Raw genomic sequence first — 27,414 nt, forward strand, 5'->3', positions numbered from 1 at the left:
TCTACAGATTTCTTACTGTGGCTTTGTCGTTTGTTATTTGTTGTTTGTTGAACGTGCATGCGATGGTTGGGTGATTATATCTGGTTATGATTTTGGCTTCCACTGACTATGAAAACATAATTCGTTTTATGTTGATTGTCTTGTTTTTCGTGACTGTGAAAACAGTATCTGGTTATGATTTTGGCTTTCAGTGACTATGAAAAAAAGACAATCGACATTAAACAAATTCTGTTTTCACAGTGATGCTGTCATTTCATCTTGTTATAAATCCTACATCCACAATATTTAGTAGTTTTCAGCAGATTGTGGAATGCACTCTTAATCTTAGTTTTTTTCTTATTTATTATTTGTATATTATTTATTTAAATTCAGACACACTTTAATAAATCACACAAACACACAAATATATTGATTGATGAATTTTTTTATTAATTAAACTTTTTGTACTTAGTTGTGATTTAATATATGTAATTATATATAGAATTTATCAAAGGGTTTTCTTATTTTATATAATTAATTTTTATTTTCATAATATTTATTTTACTCTGTGTGTATGTATGTACTGTATGTATGCACACATTTCAATCAATTGCATATATTTTTTTATATATTACTTTATCAAAATGTTTCTTTTATTTATGTTTGCAATTTGATTTAAATGAAATGCATTGTTAAAAAGAGTTTTATTTGTAGCTCAATAAATGCATGATGGTTTCAAAGAAAATGAACAATTATGTACTGTGTAAATTTGTAATCATTCCCATCTCAGAATTGAGATTTTTTGCAATAAATGAGCAGCCTGAAGGCACTAAAAAAAGCATGAAAAAATGCATTGTGATGAATTGATAAATTGCTATTTTAGTAATTAGTGACTGTTGCTACTACTAATAAAAAGTAAATAAAACAAAGTATAAACCCTTAGGAGATAAGCAGCAGCACATTATAGAGAGAGAACAGGAGAACAAACGATCTGGTTGTTTTTGTGATAGTCGCCTTATTAAGCGTCACAGGACAGTATTTAGTGACTGTATTTGTGTCTGGGTTAATCACAGTGCCCATGATGGTCCCTAAAACAACCTCTGAGACCCTGAAACACAAGATCAACCCGTCTCTGGACCAGACGTCTCCTCAGGCCGTGGACGTCCTGCTCTACACACCTGGTGAGGGTCTTATGTGTTTTTATTTATTTGGAAGAGCAAAGACAGATATTTGTTTCATATCAAGTTCGTCTCCCTCGGATCAAGCAGTCTGACTTGGGATTTCCACAAGCCTTGTGCAGACGGCTAGTGTGTTCCTCTGTGATCCTGAAAGCATGGAGAAGAACAGGCTTGCAAATCAGCCCAGCGCAGAGTTTCCATGCTCTATTATTTCCTTCCCGTGTTTGATTAGCACATATTTTCCCTCACCGGACTTATCCGGGACAGAGACACGTGATCAAAGTGATTTCCTCTGAGCTGAGTGGAGCACAATCCTTTGTTCAGGGATCTGAAGGATCTGAAGCAATTAACTCTTCACTGTGTTTGTTTGTTAAAGGTGTTACAAGCTACACAAACATGACTCCAGGTCAGACTATGGGGCTATTTGAGTGTGATAGCTAAATACATTCATGCATTTGAGATGCTTTTATTAGTATGGCTATATATTTTAAAGAATGCACTTTAAAACCAAGCAAATTTTGTCCCAGAGAGGACTATGACATATGTCCTATCGGTGTGCTTTTGATTTGTAAGGTTTCACTGCTGTCAGCTTTAGATCAATGAGGCCTGGTCACATGACTTTGATAAGAATCATAATACTTTAGTATCTCTGTTGCATAACGTAAAAAAGCTGTCCTGCTCTTGTTGGTCCAGCTGAACGGAGCGGTAAAAGTCACACGCTTGAGGAGTGACAAACTATAAAAGATCTCATAAAACCTGGCATAAACACTTACAGGTCATATTCCACCACACAATCACAAGAAAGTAATAAGAAAGTATATCTTGCATCAGGAAAACTTGTTATTAGATGCATTAAGATTTTATATGTAATAACAATTACACATATTTCACTCAGAACTGTCATTGCTGTAATACATAGATATATTCTTCATTTTGTGAATCATTTATGCATAATGTTGTACTACCTTTAATTCATGACTCATTTAAATTACATTAAGAAGTTTTAGTTACTAGAATAATGCCACAATATCAAAATAGTATTTGTCAGGGATCTAGAAGGAGGACCCAATTGCTGTGGGATATAAGGGTTTATTGACAAAAGACTGATTCAAGAGGGCAGTGAAGTGCACAAGATACCACAACAGGAACACAATAAACAGAACAGCTAGGGAAGGCCACTGGGAAGGCTTCAGGAAACAACTGGCAGAATACTTTGGCAACAGAGGGGGCAGCAAGACCAGGCTGATAGAGAAGACCACACAAGACTCGGAGACCGACCAAGTGCCAGGCAGGTAGAACCAGGGCAGGAAACACAAGGACAGGTCAGGAACTCCACACAAGACTAGACAGACAAAGCGCCACAAAAACAAATTACTCAAGACAAGAAACAATATAATCCAATAAAAGTTTAAGTAACAAAATAAGAAACTACCAATTAAACCAACTTAAAACCCAGAATCAAGACTAGAAAAACCATGTAAATTACAAATAAAAGCAAAAAACAAAGAACAAACAAATTACTAAAACAAGGAGCAAGACAAGAACATAGAACTAGACAAGGGCACAAGACCAACCAGACAAAGAGACATGAACATATTTTGAGACCGAGACAAAGGGTGTGAGAATGACCACAGACCAGCAAACACAAAAGGGTAAGGTGCACTATAAATAGGAAGGAAGATACATGAGGGACAGGTGAGCACAATTAGACCACCTAGGCTACAAGACGGTGTGGTAAACAGGAAACAAGGAGGAGAGGAGTTGTGTATAAATATATAATTATTTTTTTTCTTTTTAATTAATTTTATATATCTATCTAGATAGACATATACTGTATATTTCATTTTTTACATTTAAATTTTATATCATTACTTATTTTGTAATGATATAGAATTTTGCTGTGAAATATGACCTAGTCGTGTTTTTTTTAATGAATGTTCACAGTAAATAATATAAAAAATAACAAATAGATTAAAATAATAATACAAAAGAAATACTGCTACTTCTAAGTAAAAGTACAAAAGATTTAAATAAACACAAAGAGGATAAACAGCAGCTCATCTGAGAGAGAACAGGAGAACAAAAGATCTTGTCGTGTTTTTGTGATATTCTTCTTATTATGCGTCACAGGACCAACAGTGGAAAGGTTTAGCTCAGATTTAGGTCTCACTCAGTGAATGTAGAAACACATCCCGTCTCAGATTGTGTGTTTTGTGGTGAGGGGTCTGTGACACTGCAGGGAGGATTTGACCCCCATTCAGAAGGAAACTGAACCATTAGGAAAGCCAGAGACTCGTCCAGTAAACACTGTGTGTGTGTTTTAGGTCAACTGAGCGTTTCGTCACTGGACGGCGGAGGAAACCCAAAGCTTTGGTGTGCTTTGAGCAACGGGAAGGTGCTGGTGTTCGACGCGGCCAGCTGGTCCATGCAGAAGAACTCTGTACAAGTGGGAAAGTCCCGTCTGGTGAGGAAACCTCCCTAGATATAAAAACATAATTGTGTTTCCTTGTCCCACATCCTTATCAAACATGAGAGGCTGTTAAGGAGTTTCAGGAAGAAAACAACTAATATGGTTTATAATTATAACTGTAGGCTGTAATCAACTTAATTTATCTAAAAGCATTAAGTATTTTTCCCACAACATCACAGCAATAATGTTAAAAAAGAAAAAATGCTACTGCATGTAAACGCTGCATCCCACATCTATGGCTATACATTTTAGCATTTTGTAAGACTTCACTACATTGCTGGGATGCCTATAGTCATGGAAAACATGAGTGCACTTTATAGTTTTCCCAGTGGTGTTGCCCCCTGCTGTTCAGTGTATGAACACACACTTCTCTTCACTCCTCTCAGAACTGCATGCTGGCAGTGAACCAGCAGCAGCTGTGGATCGGCTCAAAGGATTCGTTCATTTACATCATAAACCCACGGAGCGTTTCCTGCAATAAACAACTGACGGAGCATCGCTGTGAGGTCACCGGACTCGCCCTGGAGGAGAGAACTGACAAATTCAGGTAACGGAGACAAAACAGGAACAAGTCACCTAAAAATGAACATTTGCTGAAAAATGACTCCTTCGGGCCATCTATGATGAACTTGTTTCTTAATGGGATTAGATTTGTAGAAATGTAGTATTCCATCTTCAGTGAATGGGTGCCGTCAGAATGAGTCCAAAGAGCTGATAAAAACATCACAATAATCCACAGCACTCCAGTCCAACATGTAATGTCCTGAGAGGTGAAAAGCTGTGTGTTTCTAAGAAACAAATTCATCTTTAAGATGCGTTTAATTTGAAACCATCCATAATAATAATAATAATAACGCTTCCTCCAGTGAAAAAGTCCATCTCCTGTTCACTAATATCCATCAACATATTGGTTTAGAGATGTTTTGGACTGTGTTCGCTTCTAAACAGAGCTTGAAAAATGTATTTTGGAGCAGATGCATATGGATATGGGACTTGTATTTTAGCAACAGTTTAAAGATGCTGCTTGGATTCTCATTCGGACGGCACCCATTCACTACAGAGGATATATTGTTGAGCAAGTGACACAACGCTAAATTTCTCCGAAGCTAGAGATGGATGTTAATTGTATTTCTCCCTGCAGTCAGACGTTGGCGTACTCGTGCAGTGAAGATGGCAGTGTGATCGTGTGGGACGTGTCGACGCTGCAGGTCAGACGGCAGTTCAGAGTCTCCTGTCACAGACTGCAGAGCGTCCAGATCCACACCGGCATGGTGTGGTGCTGTAAGTCTGCCTCACACACTGCTGTGAATGCACGTTTCTATTATACTATAACTCCAATTTCACTTCAACTGTTATCTTGACTGTTCATTGTGTGTTTGTTACAGCTACTGTTTAAATGTTTGTATTCCAACAGTAGAAACATCATAATATCATTCAGAAGTGTATTTAAACGGGTCATATGATGTTGCTAAAAAGTACATTATTTTGTGTATTTGGTGTAATGCAATGTGTTTATGCGATTTAAGGTTAAAAACACGTTATTTTCCACATACTGTAAATTATCATTGCACTATGCTCTGCTTTTCTGTAACACATCGATTTTTACAAAGCTCATTGTTCCCGAGAAGTGAGGTGTGCTCTGATTGGCCAGCTCTCCAGTGCGTTGTGATTGGCTGAATGTGCATCCAGTGGAACATAATTATTGATTATAATGACTTGTACTGTCTTTTTACACGTTGCATTGCTTTCTGCCGCGTAAACATAAAACCATTTCTGCATTTGTGATCGGAGAAACACACTTTTGAATCATCATTGGCAAATTCTTTAAATAAAAAACATACATAACTTTCCATTTAGTGAAATAAAATAATCTCAATGCATAACTGTTTGGTTGTATTAAAGGTGGTGGTGATTGTGTGCTGGAAGTGCGCAGGAACGGCACGGTTCATCGTAAGGTGTCTCTTCCAGATCACCTGCTGGGCTCACCGAGGGGCTTCAGCTGTTTCCTGCTCTTTAACGAGGTAAAAGTCCCCGATGGTGCTCGTCCGGTCCCCTGCGTGTCCGTCCGGCTGGGCTTCAGCACTCATTACAGCAGTTAATGGATCACACGTGTGAGGCTGTTTTATAGCTCTCTGAGCTGTGATGAGCACGGCTTTTGATCATTTCCAAGAAACGGGATTCAGGAAAATTGCTAGGGTCTTCTGGGTGGATTTAAAAATGATTCCAGTTTTATTTTTTATTACTGCACTGTTTTAGGTAGTTTGTGGAAGTGCACTACAACAGAGCTATTTATTCACTTCATTTTAGTGAAGATTTTTACTGTTTATGTCCACTGAGGCTTCATTTATTTGATCAAAAATAAATAAATTGTGAAATATTATTACAATTTAAAATAACTGTTTTCTATGTGAATTTATATTAAAATGTAATTTATTTCTGTGATGTGCAGCTGTATTTTCAGCATCATTCCTCCAGTGTCTTCAGTGTCTTCAGAAATTATGAAAATATACTGATTTACTGCTCAAGAAACATTTATGATCATTATCAATGTTGAAAACAGTTGTGCTGCACAATATGTTTGTGTACTGTGTATATTCAGTAGGTATTTATAAAAACAAACAATTGCATGTATATATTTAAGAAACATGTTATGTTAACATATGAAATATATTTATTTTTAATTAAAATATAAATATATAAAATGTATACAGTATACAAGTAAATATTTTCAAAACATATATCGTATGCGTGTTTGTTTATATAAACATAATAAATACAAATAGTACACACACGTATATCATATAAACATTTGAATGCGATTAATCGTTTGACAGCACTAATTTATATATATGTGTGTGTGTGTGAGAGAGAGTGTGTGTGTGTGTGTGTGTGTGTGTGTGTGTGTGTGTGTGTGTGTGAGTGTGTGTGTGTGTGTGTGTGTGTGTGCGTTTTTTTCGGAAGTGATTGGAAAATTGTTTTCTTTATTATAAATCAATCAATCAAAAAGTAATCATGTTAAATACAGTAATTATAATACTTGTGATTTTTTGCTATAATTGGGCAGCCCTAGTTTCCTTAATGCTCCAAGTAAATGTTTGTGATTTTTCATCTGTTTGCCACCGGACAGCGGCCGTTGTAAGATAATACTCATGTAAGTTATTGGTTAATAAAGTCTTCTTCGTTGACTTGTGCTGGGAATGTGATTGCAGTCGGAGCAGCTGTGGACAGGTTTGGCAGACGCAGGAGAGCTGTGTGTGTGTGACTGCAGAGACCTGAACAAACCCTTCATCAGGATCCAGCTCAAAGACTGCACCGGCGTCGTCTGCATGATCAGAGTCAAGAACCAGGTGACACACCGCTCACGTCCACCTGTCCAGATGCGTGAGATAAAGAGTCACATTACAATCTCTCCTGCTCTCAGATCTGGGTGGGCTGCCAGGGGAAGACCCGCGGGAAGATCTACGTGGTGAACACGGAGCGATACACGGTGGAGAAGGAGCTGATGGCACACGACGACAGCGTTCAGACTCTGTGCTCGGCTGAAGATCGCTACGTGCTCAGCGGAGCCGCGCGGGCCGACGGGAAAATCGGCATCTGGAAGGTTGAGTAGAAACAAACCGGTACATGTCATCCATTTCAGCCTCACCCAACACATTTTCTCAATCAGATATGAATGTTTATAGACAAATCAAGCTATTTTTAAAAAAAATAAGAGACCATGCATGATCATAAATGCATAGATGCATATTGTAAATGAAGAAACACAGTGCAAACACATGCTGGCAGATGAAAAACAGTGGACATTTACAGCAAAAACATGCAAAATCTCACACGCTTGTTACGTGATTATATGAAATGTAAATATTGAAGGGAAGGACACTTATACACTACATTTATGATGAATTCTTCAGTGTTTATGTATCTCATTCATGTCTGAATATGATTTATGCTGAAGGATGTTCCCTGGGCTGTTTTTAAATGTGTTCAAGTCCAAAAACAGCAAACTAATGGAGATGAAACGTGCCAGTGGAAATGTTTATTATGAAAGAAAGTCTCAACGTTGCACATCTGTATGAATTTGTGAGTTCTTAAAGGAATAATTGTTTGATTGCATGGTCATAACTGAATTATGAACACCTGGTGGCATTTTAGAAATATGAAAATGCACTTTACTCTTCAACACTACTTACTGTATCTTCTTATAATAATAATATTAGGCCAGGATGCATAACTTTTCAGTAAAGGAACAATACGCCTCATTGGCGAGTCTGTTTTTAGTGCCATTGAATATGACTGAGTTACTGTCTGTATGCATATGTTTCATATCTGTACATAGTTTATCATGTATTTTATCTATATTTGTCTATGCAAAATCCATTTTAATGGCCATAATGGTTTTATATCAAAACATGTAAATGTCATCTTGAAGACTGGGGTTTAGATGAAATGAACAAAGCCTTGTGTATGTATTTATTGTATATATTCATAAAATTCTGTTGGATTTAACGTTGTAGTCTTTCTTTGATCCACCACTAGAGGGCAGCAGAGTCTCGTCTTTCTCATCAAACAGCTTCTCAGATGGACTCAAGGAAATACTAGTACACTAATTATTGCGTAGTATATACTAAATTCTGCCTACTATGTAAATATGTGAAACAATCACTTGTGGCAGTGTGATCAAATAATGAGTCATGAACAAATTATAAAAAATTGCACTGAGCACATTGCTTTTTGCAGTTTGCTCTGGTTTCACATTGCATACTTTGTCAAATGACTCTGGTTATACAGATAAAATAACACACTGTGCACTGTTGCAGAGTTTTTTTCTAGCACATATGTTTGAATCAATGTTGTTTTCTGGTATGGAGGTCTCAGGAGAGCAGTGATATACACCTACACCACTCTTATTTTATGCCTCTCTATTTGTAAACTATTCTTTCTTTTTTTTACGTGAAAGAGCACAAAAATTGTAATAATATTTACTCACCCTCATGTAATTGTAATACATCTGCATGCTGCAGTAGTGTAGCCAGAAAAGAGACACTGGGTGTGCATATGAAAATCTGGGTGTGCCACATTTATTGTCAGATTACTGTACAAAATTATGGGATAGTATTTTTGTCACACTGCTTCAGTCCAACCATACTCCTAGTGTTAATTTGCAGGTCGTGTCAAAATGTAGTTAATTGTTAAATGTAATAATTTTCTTCCAAATAAGATAATTTTGAACTTTAGCTATTTCATTTTGTTTATTTTTCATTACAATTTATTCACTTTAAATAAATTATAATATATAATTATAGGATTAAAATGAATTGTAGTTGTTCAATATAGATCTTTTTTTTTCATGTTTTTGTAATGTCTGGGAAGCCAGAATGCGCATGCATCAACAGAAACATTTATTAGCTGAACCCTGTTTTTTTTTTACGTGCCATTTATAGCAAGCCATATTACAGATGATATTACAGATGCTTTGTCAGATTTAAGTTGAAGCGCGTGCCGAACCGTGTGTGGTGAACCGAACGGTTTGTTTGTTTTTTTATTTCAGCGAACCGTGCCATCCCTATTACCTCAATAATCAATCAATTACAGGACTAAAACAATCATGCCCGAGCAGACGGATATTAGTACATCTCATCACACCGGCACCCGCGTCTAAATCAGTTGTATGGTCTGGTTTTCAGTCTAAAACAGTTGTGTCAAGTATAAATGTCTCGTCTGTTTCGGGAGGTGCGCGCGCAGTCACCGGAGGCTCGCACCTTTTTTTCTCAGATTTTGAAAAATCTTCGCGATCGATTTAAAATGCTTCCAAGATCGACTTTCGACCGCGATCGACGGGTTGGTGACTCCAGATATAGCGACCAACTTTTTTTGAGCAAGCATTGATTATGCGTGACACAGTCTCAATTTGTGGGACGCATGTATTGGGCTTCAAACGCTGTATGCACGCGGGACGGGTGGTCACCCTACCTTTGTGTGTGGGTCCATGTACATGCTGAATCGACAGGTAAAAAAAGCCTCCAGATCTGAATTTAAAAAAATCTCAAACATGCTACGAATCCTGATCTGAATCAACCGAGTCGCGAACATGCTCCGAAGTCCCGATCTGAATCAATCGAGTCGCCAACAGGCTCCGAAGTGCCGATCTGAATCAACCGATTCGCGAACAGGCTCCGAAGGGCCGATTTGAATCAACGGAGTCGCGAACAGGCTCCGAAGTGCCGATTTGAATCAACCGAGTGGCGAACATGCTCCGAAGTCCCGATCTGAATCAACCGAGTCGCGAACAGGCTCCGAAGTGCCGATCTGAACCAACGGAGTCGCGAACAGGCTCCGAAGTGCCGATCTGAACCAACCGAGTCGCGAACAGGCTCCGAAGTGCCGATTTGAATCAACCGAGTCGCGAACAGGCTCCGAAGTGCCGATCTGAATCAACCGAGTGGCGAACATGCTCCGAAGTCCCGATCTGAATCAACCGAGTCGCGAACATGCTCCGAAGTGCCGATCTGAATCAACCGATTCGCGAACAGGCTCCGAAGTGCCGATCTGAATCAACGGAGTCGCGAACATGCTCCGAAGTCCCGATCTGAATCAACCGAGTCGCGAACAGGCTCCGAAGTGCCGATCTGAATCAACAGAGTCGCGAAAAAAAAAAAAAAAGAAAAAAAAAAAAAAAGAATATATATATATATATATATATATATATATATATATATATATATATATATATATATATATATATATATTCTAAGTAAACAACAATAGCCCACGTTTAGTAAACATTTTTTATTGAGACTATAAAAAATAATTCTGCATCTATTTTTAGGTGTGCCAGCTGCCACTGTGGGTGACACAGGCACCACCTGGCACACCCGTGGCTACGCCACTGGTTTGAACAAACAAAAAGATGTGAAAGAGCCCAATTCAACACCACGGTGTTCTGGTGTTCAGGGCTCGCGCAGAGAAAGGCGTCTCAAAACACTAGAACGTCGAATTTGCTTATTTTTGCTCTTGTGCAGACAAATACATACAAAATATGTCAAAATATCCACCTTGGAAATTATGCTCGAAAAATATAGATATTTCTTAAGTGAAAGTAAACAGCTGAGGAAAAAATGGGATGTGTATTATATTGGATGCGTTCATGGTCTCTTAAAGTGACCGCGCCTAATTTAGCTACTGGCTGCTGTAATGTTAATCCAAGAAAATTAAAATGAAAATCACTCACTGCTCTTGACTGAATTTCTTTGTAGTTTTAACAGTCAAACCAAAAAATATTCAGAAACCAGATATAATTTTTGATACACATAGCAAAACTGTAATAATGTGAGAAATGTTGAAGGTGTCTGAATAAATGTAGGTTTGATTGTATATTTCATTTTTACATTGAAGTCTATCCAGTGCTATTATTTGGTTTCTGTACCTTGACACCTACAAACTTGAAAAAAAAAACCTTAAACATTTGTGTGAAACAGGAATAATGTTGTTTGCACCTTGTGCAATGTGGAATTAGTTTACAGCTTTTTCAAGCACTTTGTGATGCATTTTGGAAACAGGAGATGAGCCCTTTTTCTAATGCACCACCTAGCTTGATAAACCCCTTTCTCAAAGACTTACTGTTTGTCAATTTTATTTGGGTAACACATATTCTGAATGCCTTCGGCAGAATTCGAATGAGCCATTTTAATCTAGATTAGTTTCAAGATCACAGTGAGATTAATCTAGATTAAAAAAAATATATATGAGAAAAGTCACTTGAAATAAATGTTAGCTGAAATCAAATAAAATATAGAAAAACCTAAGATAATTTTATTTCAATACATGCTAAGGCAACATTCTCATTTTTATTACTAAAATAACTAAATCTAAATAAATTGAAACTAATAATTAAAAATACTTAATAAAAACTATATAGACATTTAAAAACTATTTATTTTTTTTTTTTTCAAAAATTCTGGTAATTAAACTATTTAAAAATAAACAGAAAATATAAAAATAAAATGTATGGCAAAATATTAACAAAAAACATAAAAATGATACTAACTTTGCTAAGCCTAACAATTGACAATTAAAATACTATTTTACATTTTTTTTGTAATGTCTGATTTGAGAACCAGTTGTTAATTTGTTTTAAATTATTCTACTTATAAATCAACTGAATTAAATATGAATGTAAAAATATGTTGTGATTATAATTGTATATTAACATTTGACAGTAACCATAGTTTTGAGAACAATTTCATTTTGAATAACTATCAAATTCTTATTAAATGCTAATGGTTTTTTAATTATCTACTTATCATTTTTATTTATTTATTCATTTATTTTGGAATCAGTCCTAAAGTTGCTGAAACCTTTAGAAGCTCCTAAACTTGAATGTTCTTTTTTATGATTTACAACTGAATGTTTGTTTGATGTTTTTACCTATTAAAAATAATATTTGTCTTGTGTGAATGCTCTTTATGTTTGGACATTGTTCAGAGCTCATTTGAAGAGAACTGAGGAGTTAATTTCCCACCAGAGAAAGAGAAGATGAGTCAGATTTCTGTGAAACTAGTGCAGTAAAGAGAGAGAAATCACATTTTCTAGAAGAAAGTCTCTTCTCCAGCTGTGATCTGATTGATTCATCAGTAAGGGGATTTTCAGAGAACTCGCTCCTGCCTAGACGTGACTCATTTAGGTGGGTCCATAATGCTTTTATTTCATCAACAATGATTGGAAAAGTGAGCAAAGCCAAGGTTCTGCTGATCTGAGATCAAACAGATGTGGTTTCACTCATGGTGATTATGTTTATAGTTTAATCATGAAGAGCTGATCCCAGATCAGCATATAAAGGCGCAACGATCACATGATCATGAAAAGCTGCTGCTATCAGTACAGTAACCACACAAGAATGAGACTCCTCAGGGTGTGAAAAAGAAATAAATTGCTGAATCAAGGGTTTTTAAAACCCAATAGTCATTATATGCCACGCCACACATTATTAATTGATTAGGTATGACTGACTTTCCTAAGTGGTTCAGTGATTTGCTATCACAGAGTTTCCATAGTTCATATTCTCAGATTGAATAGAAAAGAACAGCTGCTCTATTCAGACACAGAAAACAGTCACTTCTTGAGCAATGTGCTCTCTCAGATGGACACTGAGACCCTATAGACACACAAACACAAATGTCCACTGTTAAACTCATGAGAGTCATTCATTGTAAGGCTACTCCATTGTATCCAGACGTGTTTGCCCAGTGAGCGAACGAATCAATCTTTTGAACTGATTCCTCAGAATGATTCGATCGAACCGTTTCGCAAAACGGTTGTCAATCGCTAAACTGTGAGACGAAGCCTGTTTATGAAGAAGATAATCTACTATAGTAAAACCATGGTTAATTTCTTAAGAGGTTTGTATTTGTATGTACTTTCTTTCTTTTTCTTCTTCTTTGATTTGGTTTTATTACTGTACTCTCTAGTTTCATATTTTATACTGTTTAATAAAAATAAAAAAAATCTGAAAAAAGATTTGCGACACAAGCGCCAAAGTCCCAATGTGAATCAAAAGATTTGAAAGAAAAAATTCATATACATCTAGGATGGCTTGAGGGTAAGTAAAGCATGGGGTAATTTCCATTTTTAGGTGAACTAACCCTTTAAATCAGATGATTCCTATATGAGCTCCTATCTGAATAATGATTCGCGAACCAATTTTTCAGATCATGACTTTGGAGCACAGATCTCAATCAATCAATTGACGAAATTATTCGCAAACCAGCTCCGAAATTCCAATCTGAGATCAAATGATTTGCGAGATGCAATTTGAAGTCCCGATCTGAAAAAATGATTCACACTTATTCATTATTATTTCAGTCAATGCAAAATAATTGCATCCTGGTACTCTCCAAAATGGTGGAAGATGGTATCTCTCGGAGAATAATTGTTAAATAGTTATTTTTGTTTTCTTTGCGCACAAAGAGCAACTCATGTCACATGGACTGTTTTTACCGATATTCTTACTATGTTTCTGGATCTGGGAACATTTCAGATTTACGTTGCTTTCTAGTGTCAGAAAGCTCTCAGATTTCATCAGAAATATCGTAGTTTGTGTTCCGAAGATAGACGTAGTTCTTATGGGTTTGGAACAATGACAGAATTATAAATTTTGGGTGAACTAGCCCTTTAAGAGAATCGGCGAGAGAGTTCATTTGACCGTTCGAGCGAATCGATTCGCTAAATGAATCGGACTACACCAGCGCCCGGCGGTGTCCATTCATTCGGGACTGGGAGGAGTGTGTGTGTGTGTGTGTGTGTGTGTGTGTGTGTGTGGAGCTGGATGGAGCTGGAGTGGGCTGGGATCTGCCCGTCAGCCATGTTGGAATGAGAGGGAATGAGAAGCTGGAATGAGAGAGGATCGACTGGAGAAGACGGGAAAAGCGGCTTCTGGAAGATCACCACAGACGATCACACAATAAACGAGTGAGTAGCGCGCATTCATACTCACACACATCTGTTAGAAAGAAACAAACTGGCACTGTAAAAGGTCAATATGAGCATTTCTGAGCTGGATCGACCGTGCCATGCCTTCATGAGGAATACTGCTCTAAATCGGATGCGTTTGGACCCGATATCTGTTCTCGCTGATTGTGACGCGCGTCGGATCCATTGGATCGAATCTAGTGACTTTGGAGGTTTGTTGACGTCAGCTTCAAAAGTTCATGCCACATTACTTCAGCACAAACCCACTGTGTTGTGTTTTACAGAGTTTGTGTTCATCGAGTGTAGCTACATCAGCAGGATTTGATGACAGCTTGTGTTATTCTACAAGCTCAGCTATTTCAATCAGCAAAAGTTATCACAGAGTATTATATACAAATATAGATGTAGTATATAAGAATAAATTATTAAAATAGTTGTATTGTAATGTATGGATTGTATGCAGAGCATAAGCATTGCTTTGAAAAATACATGAAGGAAAAAATATAAAACAATAAATTCGATTGTGAGTAATTTTACAGTAGAAGCAATAATTCAGGATTTTTTTTTTTTTTTAGATTTTAAAAATATTTACCATACTTTATGTGTATGAACTATAGTACTGTGTTTATTTTTTGGAGATGTGCTTTGTTTTTATAAATTTTACAAAATATTTACCGTGCTTTATACGTTTTTTGGAGATGTATCATTGTAAATGAGATGTTGATGAAAAAAAACATGTTTTAAAAAATAATATAATAATATATATATATATATAATTATTCTTTTTTGTATTTTTATTTTTTTTGCAGGCAGATTATTCATGCAATATTGCAAAAAAAAAAATCATTTTTATTTTTTATGTTGGATTACTTGGAGAAATAAATGTATAAATCCCACACAATCCCTCAAACAAATCTGCATCAAAATTTGAATTGCAACCTTTTAGTCAATTGACTTCCCTCAGGCTTAGTGAGGAACTGTTGCATTAGACACAGGGTTTCACATCATTTGACCATTAATTTGGATTTAGTGTTGTTAATATAATGATACACATCACATCTTGACACATACTGTATGTTAAGATTCAATAGGTCGCAGTATAGATCATGCTTATAATTTATATTGAGTACATTAATTGAATGGTAGGAGATTATATGAAAGCACGATGAAATAAAAACAAGTATATACCCTCACACTAATGTTTCCACCAGTTTGATGTTCTGTGTCCGTCTATCTCCTCATCCTGGGGAATCTCACTCATTTGCTGATGTGTTCTGGCAGCTCTGTGTGTGAGTGATACTGGGTTTTGTGGAAATGAGGGGTATTTTTAGAGCCGGTGAGATCACAGCGTTTGAGTGAATTACGACTGACTCCACTCCTCATTAAGTTTGGTTTGTGACTGCTGCATTGTCATCACGAGAGATTTCCCCGTGTGAATACAACGCTGGCTCACATTAAAGGCGTTTCGTACATTATTTGCTGTGCATCTGATAGTTGGGCTCAACTTGCACTGTGTGATTAGATCGTCAATCATTCTGGAAGGTATTTCTGCTCATAATGCATCTATCTGACGGCGTGTAATCCTGTTGTTTTAGCTGCGCAGGAAGACAGCCTGTGATTTCAGCAGCTGCGACAGGAAGTTCAGTCATATATATGTGTGTGTGTGTGGCATAGTGTTTAACTGAGTTAAGCATGCAGGATGCTGCTACCTTGTATCGTCCCTCAGGGTTTGAGAGGAAAACGCCTTTTTCCTCTGTGTGTTTAGGGCAACATTATCTTCCTAACAGTGATGGGTGTCAGCCAGACCGATATTTGACCATTTAGAGATTATATCGGCATCAATTAACCCATCCTAAGTAGTGTAAAATAGTCAAAAGGAGTGCAAAATAAGTGTGTTGCATTACAGCATTTTTTTGTGTGTCTTATTTTCTTTACTGAATTTGTATTATGTGCACAGTTGTTTTTTTTCTCTAGATATCGGTAACAGCATTGGTCATTTGCAACTACAGCATGTTTAGAAAAATTACTGGCACATTTCAGCAAAACGCCTTTTTTCTATTATGAGTCAATAGAATTGCATTTTCCTGACCTAAAGTATTTATATTTGTATTCTATATACTAGTTCTGAGTAAAACCTGTTAAAAAATAAATAAAACACAAGTAGTGACAGACCAATCAGCTAAAATATGAGAGGATTGCAGGGGGTTCGAAAAGTTGATGACTAGATAATAATTAATTTAATAATCAGCAATCCAAATTAAATTCTTATAAAAATAACATTTTAATAAAAATGCAAAATGTAAATATAATTTCAATACAAAAATAAAAATACTTTGAAATAAAATATATTTTTAAATAAATTTTATATAAGAACAAAAAACCATTTTAAAATAAAAACAATCAAAATAAAATACTAAAAATTAATTGTCTATAAAATGTAAAAATTAAATTAAATAATTTTAAAATGAAAACAATGAAAATGAAATAAATCTTAAAATATATAAATACAAAAAAATAATTAAGTCATAAAAATGTAAAAAGTAAAATAAAAAAATATGAATATGTAAAAAGTAAAAAGAAAAAATATGAAAAATGATTGAAATCATAAAAAGTACAAATTAAAACCAATAGTGTTAAAATAAAAACAATCAAAATAAAATGCTAAAACATTATTAATTTAATTATATTAAAACTGTACAAATTATTTTTGTTATTGCATTTTGAAATGCGAACGATAAATAATGAAATACTAAAATTAAACAAATCCTAAAAACAAAACAAAAAAATATATAAAAAACTATTAAAAAAATGTAAATAAAAGCAATTAAAAAACACTAAAAATGAATTCAATCATAAAACAGTAAAAAGTATAATCAATAACTTTTTTGTTTTGTTTACCAGCATTCTTCCATATTGCCATACACTCTAGATATCTATATTGATTATGGAACTCATCCTCTGAGCTAGCTGATTGTTTCGTGTGTGTGTGTGTGTGTGTGTGATGTACTGTACAGACAGTTTCCAGCCGTGGAGGTCTGCTGCTGTATAGACCTGATCTGGACTGTTTGAGTGTGGGTCTGTGCTGGATGCTGATCCGGTCTGAAGCGCTCCAGATCAACCAGCTGTTCTTCAAGTGCTTGTATAACTGGCTTCTTTGTGCTGAGGCTTGAGTTTCCTGTTAAACCGCTGGAGAGCAGAGTTGGCCTGGCTGGATATAAAGAGGACTCCGCAGGAAATGAGCACGAGCTGCTTCCAGTTCCTGTGTTTCACCTGAGAGACCCGTCATTAGTGCGCACAAACAATCAGCCTCTCTTTTTTCGGTGTAGCTCAGTTCTTTCCGTTCCCCTGGCCAGATCCCTGCCGCTGGAAGGAGGGCTTTTTCCATGTGGCTGTGGAAACAGAAGGAAGTGTGTTTATGTTTTAAAAAGCTGCTTGAACACAATGGCTACTGTTCGCCCTCGCGCTCCTGTGGGAATCGCCTTCTTTGACTCTTGTCTTTAGTGTGATGCTGCTACAGGAAGTGATGTCATGCCTCAGAATGCATAGGCTACATTTGGATTGTTATTGCATGCAGCGCAGTGTATACTATAAACTGCATACTGTGATTTTATAAAGGACTGATGAGGGTTGTGTTTTGCTCTGAGTGTGTTTTCCAGTCCATTACTGGAGAAAGCTGTTTGGGGAGATAAGCAGTGATCTCAGAGATCTCACAAGACTCCTTCATTTCTGATTCTCCTTTATTCACTCATGCGTTTGCTGTGCTTTCATGTGTTCTTCCAGCTGTTGGGTTCATTCAGTGTATTATACTTCACCTCTGTTTCAGGAGTATTGTGGCTGTTGTCGCAGTTAACTGCAATAGCACCTTTATTTAGTGTTATTTATGTGTTTACGTCTGATGGGATTTTTTTTCCTTTTTTTAATCGGACAAAGCTATAATAAAGAGTTAATTATTTCTGCATCTATTTATTAAATATATATATTTCAGCACCAAAGAAGGTAGAAAATCAGGTGAAATATGTGCTGTGGATGTAGATTTGTAGATGGACTGTGTTTGTTTTTCCCGCCAGAATTTGGATGCTGTTTAGATTCTTCTCCTCGGAACTCTTGGCTTTCGAAGCTCTTGTCCAATCAGATTGCTTTCTCTGAGTGTGTGTGTGTGTGTGTGTGTGTGTGGACAGCGGTGAGTTACACTAGCTGAAGTGTTAGCCGTGCTGCCGTCTCGTCACAATCCAGGGAAATGACATCAGAGTTTATCAGTGTGTCCTCGGGGCTTCGACTGAGCGGTTGGGACGTGCACACACACATGCATGAACACACTCACTCATTCACTCACACATGCACGCAAATACATACACTTTCACTCACGCATGCATGCACGCATACACACACACACACACACACACACACACACACACACACTCTGGCAGTGACATCACTGCCCCTCCACCATGTCCTGGAGAGGAATGTCCTCTAAACACACCTCTGACAGCGACAGAAAGAGACAGACGTGTCTGAAATGATTGATGACGTGCTGTTGAGATTTTAACATTGTAAAATGTCATTTTTCATCCGTCCAAACTGTGGCCTATTCTGTGAGTGCTAAAGAGCTCCTCGATAATCTGGCTTCAATTCATGCAATATATTATATATATATATCTGTTTTTTATTTTCATATTTATTATATATTTATTAATTTTATATAAGATTTTTTTTTCATTTAACCATTCTTAAATACAATAAAATACATATATCTACGTATGTATTAAAATATATAAAAATTGTTTTATTCATTTTTTATTGTATTTAAGAATGGTTAAATAATATATATATATATATATATATATATATATATATATATATATATATATATATATATATATATATATATATATATATGTATATGTATATGTATAAATAGATTTGACAAAAATCCTGTTTTTTATTATGTTATCATGTTAGCTGTAATAATCAAAATAACCCAACTGAAGTTTGATTGAGATTGCAGAGGATCTCTTCATACATATGTGATTCATGCAGTATTTTCATTTTAATTGTACATAAAAAAACCTACATTATTAATTCCCGGGTCAGTCTTGTGACCCCTGACCTCTGCTCTCTGAGCTCATCTTCTGTCCCGGGGCAGAGCGGCGAGGGTCTAATTAATGTCCTGTGATTAGGTTACAGCAGTGTCCGGTGTGAATCACAGACAGAAAGAGAGAGAAGCAGATGATTGTGTGCAGAACTGTGCCGCTGCTCCAGAGCTCTGCAGTGTTTCTCATCAGAATTAACACATTTAACTAACAGAACAAAAACTACTTCAGTCTGTGTGCACTGAATTTATTTGATGAAGGCCCTGTGTGTGTGTGTGTGTGTGTATATATACACACATTACACTGCTCTACCTGCCTCCGTCTGGTTTGCATGCGTCCGTGGTCGTCTGTCTGAAGGAAGGATTGTGTGTGTGTGTGTTTGCCGGTTAAACAGCTCTGGGTCAGGAACTCAGCTCATCACAGCTTCCTGAAAGAAAGTCTGAGCTGTTTGATGATGAAAGAAGAGATACTGGTTCGTCCTTGAGCATGAGGATCAGTCTTTCTCAGAAGACCAAGGCCAAACGACGGCCTGAATGTTTAAGAGAGAGAGAATCCACATCCATGAGGACATGAGGAGCCAAACACGACTACAACAGATTCATCTGAGAGTGAAACAGGAGAGAAATATGTCTTCTGGAGCAGTGTCTTCAGCATCTGCACGTTTGTGTGTGTCTCATTTATAATAATATACATTAATAACATATAAAGTAGCCATTTTCATTGATTTACTTCTTTTTAATACTTGATATAATTTACTTCAAGTTATTATAATTCAGAATTGATTATACCTTTTTTATTCACATCTAAAGTAATTTAATTAACGTTTATTTATATATTTATTATGGGTAAACTGTCATTTATAAAAATGATTAAACATTACATGAGATGAAGTACCTTTTAATTGCATTTTTTTAATGCAAAGCATTTATAATATGTTTAATATTAATTGTCTATTTAATACTAATACTCATACTAATAATTTTAATCATCATTACAATTATTTATATAATAATACCATTACTCATAATAATAATAATTATTATTATTACGATTCTCAATAATTAAATTATTAATATTAATAATAGTAATAAATATAATAATTATTATTCTAAATTATTAAATTATTAATAATAATATTATTATTCTATTTTATACTGATACATACAATCTGATATTTGATCTATTTCCTTTTTTAGTAGATTTAAGAAAAAAATTATAAATATTTACATGGTGAATTTCCAATATAACTGGAAAAAAAAAAATAATAATATATATATATACAGTGATGTAATAAAAATTATTTTGTGTATAATATAAGATCATGGTCGTAAGACTCATCTAATAGTTTTGATTTGTGTGTCTTTGCTGTCATTTATTAATTCAGTGTCTTCAGTCGAGGGTGATGATAAAACACATATTGCGTTATGATTTTTCATAAACTCTCTTGAGATGCCCCAGGGATGTATTTCAGTCTGTCTGTCAGCTGATGTGTTCTCCTGTTACGGTGGGAGAGTGATTCTGCGCTGGATTGAATGATCCTGATCCGATTGTGTCGGCGAGGGAAGCCAATGATTGAATCATTTGACTGTTAAACCCGTGCAGGAGATTCAGAGACGTTTATGAACCCGCAGCGGCTGTGAAATACACTTCTGCTGCGATGACTTCTGTTCCTCATGGAGGTTTTCCTCTGGATCTGATGGGTTTGAAGGAGTGTGCTGCTGGAGAGCAAACCCAACACATGGATCTGATTTCACTGATCGTATTCACCGTGATCTTGAACCAAGGGAAAGATCCTCCTCAAACACAGCTGTCCTGACTTCTGGAAGTCGAATTATGGTCGAGGAAATGATCAAATAGACATTTTCAGATGATGTATGGCTTCACGTAGTGAACTGGTGCGTGTTTGGAAGCCAAAACCATAAAGTTCAGCTGTTTTGGGTGAAACGCTGTGTGATTGTTCAGAGCAAAGTCATGATAAATTGCGAAAGGCTTGGTTTTATTTAAATAAACACACTTTTGATGTTTTTATTTACACACATGCAGCTTATTATAACAGTGAGTGTTAGTGTACTGCAATATACAATCATTTTATTACATCTTATATTTTAAAATATACTATAATTAAAGTATTTATAATTATAGTAGATAGTAATTATAAAAATCTTATTTGTTTAATATTTTATCATCAAAATCAATATCTTTATCTAATAAGAGTGTTTTTTTCGTTTATCTGGGGTACTATTATAGTTTTTTTTATATATTTTGAACTGGCTTTTAAATAAAATCAAACCGTTTCTTTTTTATTTTAATTCAAGTTAAAATTGTAGCACTTTTGTCGTGCATCTTTGCCATTCATCATGTCGAGTACAGTAGCTGAAATAAACCTATTTGTTATTTATATTTTGTTTTAAGCAATGTTTGTGTCAGTGCGTATGGTTAGTACAGGATTTAACTTTGTATTTATTATCTTTTTTTATGTATATTTATTATCCCATTTATTATCTATTTTAATACTTTGAAATCTATTATTATTATCACAATAATGTATTTTCTCCAAATCTTTAAGCTGTACTCTCAAATCTCATTTGCAGTATAATGTTTTACCGTATCTTATAATGTGCTGTTTTTGTGTTTTTGACCTAAACACAAGTGCAGATGAGGTTTAAGAGGGTTAAATGTCTCTCAGGACTTCAGTAGTCCATGTTTGTGGTGTTTTTGTGAAGCTGGACACTATGACTCGCCATCACTTTCAATGCATTACATTTGGCCATTCAAGAGAGAAAGAGAATGCGTGGATAGAATGACAGATCATGACAACATGATTGTGTGAACTTCCCTTTCATGATTCCAGATCTGCAGTCTTCTGTGCTTTCCTCATTTTTTCGTCGTCTCTGAGGGGATGAGGGGGTGGAGATGTGCTGATCTCACCGGTTACCAGAGCCTCTCTCTCTCTCTCATTCCCTCTCTCTCTCTCTCTCTCTCTCTCTCTCTCACATTCTCTCTCTCTCTCTCTCTCTCTCGTTCCCTCCCCCTCGAGCTCTTCCTCTCATCTTTTCCCTAGAGCTGCGAGTAAGACACACACTCACACTTCCAGCGCTCCTCTGCACGCCGGATTCAGTTTTCTCACACTACTATGCCTTTGAGCCAGACCTCTGCATTTTAACTTGTGTGTGTGTGTGTGTGTGTGTGTGTAAGTGTAAGGATACTACAGAGCACTAGTGGTGGACTAGGGTTCCTTCTCTTTAATGGAAGGATTGTACCAAGGTAAGAGCTTTTCCTGCTGCTCCGCGCGGCCACATCTGAACATGTGTGTGTGTGTGTATGTGTGTGTGTTTGCAATGACGGAGAGTGACGAAAAAACTATATGATTAGGCTGAAATGGTAAAAATATATAAAATATATAGAGTTTTAATAGAGTGTTTGAGCACATCCTCCTGATGCTTTATGAAGAAACATGTAAAGTGCATGATACCGATAATTAAACAGATGCAAACATTTCATCTTATACCAGTGGTGAATTTATACCTAATATAAATGTATAATATTTGCAAAAAAAATCTATACTATAAAATATAATTATTTTATATGGGCATACATCACATATAATGTCCATATATGCACATTTTATAATACATCGCCAAGTTGCAATAGCATGCATCTTAATAACTTGTTTAAAAAATGGTATTAAATGGCTTAATTGCTTTAGTCTGATGTCTAAACTTTGCAATATGTTGTAAAATTATTAAATAATTAAAATAAAAATGGTTAACTGTTTAGTACTTGTTTTAGAAAACAAAAATAAATGTATCTTCTTCCACTAATGGTCTAATTATACTGAACGTGTAAAATGCACATATTTGCCGATATATAATGTGCATCCCTAATTTTTATTTTGCTTGTTTTGGGATGCATAAATATAGAAATATTGCTCGTTCAGATTATTTACTGATTCCGATACCGATAATGATACCGATAACTTAATTTTTTCACATTACCAGTATAATAAATATATAAACTGTTGCACAATTCTTATTATTCATTCATTTATTTATAAGCATCCTCACTAAAATCTGTCTAAGAAACACTTAAAGATGACATTCAAATTTAAATACATTGTAAAGATGGATGACTGTTTAAATGAGAAAAAAATATTAATATTTGCGTCTGAAATCAGCCTAATTGAACTGTTTTGAAAATGCGATCAATGATATATCATGCATCACTAATGATTATTGTTTATTTCTGTAAACTTTAATTTAATCATAATCATTTAATCACTAAGAGTTCAGCTTCAGAGTAACTGAGACAAATACAAGTGTCTAGAGAGTTTCTCATCTGTTTTGCTCATGTATCGCTATCATAGAAGAATAATATTATAGATTACATAAACAGCTAGATGTTGGTTGATACCCTGGTTTAAGTACTTTACATCTTTGGAAGTATGCATGTGTAATTCTTCAGTTCTGTGTTTCCTGTTTCACTGTGATTTTTTGGGGGGAACTGTAAGCAAAATGTAGGTCAAACGCTTCTGCATGAATATATGCATATTATGTATGATAATTAATGAAGAGAGTCTTTTGTTAGCGTTTGGAGTAGTTGTTGTTGGCACAGTGATATTAAGGTCAGATGCAGATTGATGTATGTGTGGTTATTATTTCAGTTCTGATTGTACATGCGCTGAACTCTGTGACCCTGATATTTGGATTACTTATGACTGATTGCTTTCCTGTGCTTGGAAGCGTGCCGTGTGTGTGTGTGTGTGTGTGTGTGTGAGGTCATGAATGCTGGCTGGAGTGTGTTTGGCAGGTGTTTGCGCCTGGAGGATGTGTGTGTGTGTGTGTGTGTGTGTGTCAGTGTGCTTGTTTTGCCCTTGGCCCTTGGCCCTTGAATGAGGCGTGTTCTCACCCCTTTTATAGTGGCACACAATGACATGGAGGAAGGAGGAGTGTGTGTGTGTGTGTGTGTGTGTGTGTGTGTGTTAAACAGCCTTCTATCGTCTGTCAGGTCCAGTTGAGTTCAGTTCACTCACATGCCACTATTATATCTGTGCTTTTGTGTTTATTTGCAGCAATTGAAGTCATAAATCTAAGCTGCTAAATTCACTATCATTTTACATACTCTGCTCCAAAAAAATGTTAAGCTCTTTTCTAAATCCTCGTGAGCTGTCTAACTAGACTGCATTATTAGCCCTCCTAGATTAGGGCCTGATGAAATGCATTTTTTTTTTCTCCTGTCCTGTATTAGTCCTGTATTTTTTTACCCCAAATTCTGTCGTATTTTTCCAAATTTCCCAAATTTAGGTCATTTTTACTAAGGCAGCATCACTTGCAGAGAAGGCAATGGCAGAATGTATCATGACAAATGCAGAGACATGCTTTCAAGAATTCAAAATATGTTTCATTCAAAACATTTTTGTATATTTGGTAGGCAGATAATCTGGTGTAAGAAAATGTTTTTTTTTTTTGTTCCTTCTCAACAGATGTTGAGAGAAAGTGCAGATGTTTGGTACATTTTAGGATGAATGAGATGATGCAATCATCAACACAGACTTGATTCAGAGAAACTCTTTGCCAGAAAAAGTGTGAATGAGGTATACGAGATATGCATATTTAATTTTACATTTTTAGATTTTTTTTCTGTGCAAATTTCAATTCCATCAAATGTTGACTATTGTTATATTGTTAAGAACAGCATTAACAGTAGCACTCTCAATCATGGTAATACAATTATGAATTCTCTCCCAGTACTTATAATAATATTTTCAGAATCAGAATCAGAATCAGAATGAGCTTTATTGCCAGGTATGTTTACACATACGAGGAATTTGTTTTCGTGACAGAAGCTCCGCAGTACAACAGAATGACAGCGACAGAACATAAAACACATAATAAAAGAATAAAAAATACAAATATGTAGACAGTGAATGACAATATACAAATGACAATTGTAGGCAGGTATATTACAAAGTGAAGTTATGTATGTACATATATATTGTGTGCAAAATTTAAGTGTATACTAAGTATGTGTGTTAGATAAATAAAGTGTGTGTGTATATAAATATAAAGTGTAGTGTGTTCGCCATTATTGTCAGCTGTTCATAAGATGGACATAAGATGGACATGTTCATAAGATCGCCATTATTGTCAGCTGTTCATCCAAAACAGTAAACTCTTTCCAAAAATCAGGCAAGTTTCAAGGATCCGCTCTGTCTTTCTCTCTGTCTGACCTTGTAACAGTCCTGCATCAGCACCTGGCTGCTCTCTCTCACACTGAGGACTGTGGGAAGCAACCCCACTGGTGCCGCAGTGCATTATGGGTAGTGTGAGTTGCTCGTTTGATGTCTGATCCTCACAGATATCATCTTAGATATGGTGCTTTCTAGAGAGATACAGAAACCATCTGAAGAAGCATCTTCAAAGCTGAATGTACATCCGACTAATGCAACACAGGAAAGAGTAAATCAGGGGACTGTGAATGAAATTAACCTAAAGCTCTCAGACAGACTGGCGTCTTATGATTATTATGGATGCAGACCATCCAGATTGCTGCAACAACATTAAATGAGCAGATTTTTGATAGGTGTCATTGTTGTGCATGTAAACTGAGAAGTTTTGATGCAGTACAGGTTTATTTTCGATGACATTCTCTCCGTCCATCATCCTGTCGTCTGGTAATTACAGCTGAGAGACAAAGCTTTTGTCTGTCCTGTGAAGCAGAACCTCTCACCGCGGTCGGGTTTGAAGGTAAATAAATCACAGCTGCGTTAGGACACAGATGCTTGAGGATTATTTATAGCTCCGCAAGGGTATGTCTAGTTTAGTAAGGAACCACTGAGAAATGAACGCATGTTTAGATATGAACGCATGTCAGGTGCTTTTTGTAGTTTTTGTAAGTTTTGTGCCTGAAGAAGTGCATTGTACTTTTGACAAATCTCTTTAAAAAGTTGTAGATCCAGTAAAATTGGCCTGGACTACTGTTCAAAAGGTTGGGGGTTAGTTACATTTTTTATGTTTTTGAAAAAAGGCTCTTCTGCTCAAAAAATACAATAAAATCAGTACATTTTTGGAACAATACAATGTTTAATACAAAACATTAAGTCAATGGGAACCAGAAACAGTTTGGACACCAACATTCTTCAGAACATCTCCTTTTGTGTTCAACAGATTAAAGAAAATCATACAGGTTTGCGAAACCTTGAGGGTGATGAACTATGACTTTAATCAGCTTGCAGTATATATAGGCAAGCATCATGTCGTGGAGATCTGATCCGTATCTGCTTTGAGTGACTGTGATAATGCCTTTAGTTGGAGCGGTTTGTGCATGATCATCCTGATGGAGCTGTTTGTGTGCAGTTTCATCCCATCCGCACATAACTAGTCGAGCTCAACGACTAACAGCTTGATAAGCAAGTGTTTGTGTCTGCGGCGTCTTGCTCATCTCCTCTTTTGGTGACCTTTGCATCATGTCCCGATCCGCAGTGTGTGACATATGGAGCCAGTAGCATCAAGACTGGTGCGTAAGAAAGAGTTTGACATGAAGAAGTGTGAATGATCCATTAAAAGTATCCGCCAATGTATATGAAGTATGACAGAAGTGTGTTAAAATCACACTGATCCTTTCATCTCTGGACACACCGTCAATAGAGCAGCCTCGACATGCCATTCACATGAAGATTTGATTAGCGGCCAACAATATTGATTATTTGGAGTGTGTGTATAATTGGTGTCCGGAGAGAAAAGCCGCGAAGGAATCCACATGTGAGAGTCACGAGGTCTGCCGTATCCGTAGATGAGTCTGTCATCCATTAGGATCCGATGTCAGAGCTCATAAAGGAGCGCAGAGCTCTGTTCTGGGTTGTTATGGTTTGTCCACATCAAAGAGAGCCTGTGACGGCAGAGTTATTGCTGCCAGGGTTTATGGGAGATGCTAGAGGAGCCCATCTGTGAATCTGGTGCCGTGACCCGGATCTCATTCTGGGCTAACGTACAGCTGATGCCTGTTTCGCGGTCTCTCGTTTCCCTCCATCTGTTCACCTCATTCACACTCTTTATCAACAGCATCGTGCCGACAACTTTACACTGACAATGTGTGAGATCTCAGAGTATGTTACAATTATTAATTTAACAAGCGATTTTATCGAAAGCGACAAATGAGGGTGAGTGAGGGTTTGTAGGTTTGCAGGATTCTCTTGCTCATATAAAGGTAAAATGCATCTGAATGTGCCTGGTTTCAT

General features: G+C 36.2%; 2 protein-coding genes across 5 annotated transcripts in view; both read left to right on the forward strand.

The window, feature by feature from the left end:
• LOC127979152 (DENN domain-containing protein 3) overlaps positions 1–8,133 on the forward strand; it is a 29,672-nt gene extending 21,539 nt beyond the window's left edge. For all 3 annotated transcript variants that reach the window (XM_052584365.1, XM_052584364.1, XM_052584366.1), the window contains 7 exons: positions 1,053–1,160; positions 3,482–3,621; positions 4,014–4,174; positions 4,769–4,908; positions 5,530–5,648; positions 6,837–6,974; positions 7,049–8,133. In XM_052584365.1, coding sequence (XP_052440325.1) covers positions 1,053–1,160; positions 3,482–3,621; positions 4,014–4,174; positions 4,769–4,908; positions 5,530–5,648; positions 6,837–6,974; positions 7,049–7,237 — 995 coding nt within the window. In that variant the 3' untranslated portion in view covers positions 7,238–8,133. The remainder of the gene's footprint in view (positions 1–1,052; positions 1,161–3,481; positions 3,622–4,013; positions 4,175–4,768; positions 4,909–5,529; positions 5,649–6,836; positions 6,975–7,048) is intronic.
• A 5,784-nt stretch (positions 8,134–13,917) lies between these two features.
• LOC127979075 (focal adhesion kinase 1) overlaps positions 13,918–27,414 on the forward strand; it is a 71,039-nt gene continuing 57,542 nt past the window's right edge. For both annotated transcript variants that reach the window (XM_052584192.1, XM_052584193.1), the window contains exon 1: positions 13,918–14,091. The gene's annotated coding sequence lies outside the window, so the exon portion shown is untranslated. The remainder of the gene's footprint in view (positions 14,092–27,414) is intronic.

This window comes from Carassius gibelio, chromosome B19, assembly GCF_023724105.1.
Source record: "Carassius gibelio isolate Cgi1373 ecotype wild population from Czech Republic chromosome B19, carGib1.2-hapl.c, whole genome shotgun sequence".
In the NCBI taxonomy this organism is placed as follows: Eukaryota; Metazoa; Chordata; class Actinopteri; order Cypriniformes; family Cyprinidae; genus Carassius; species Carassius gibelio.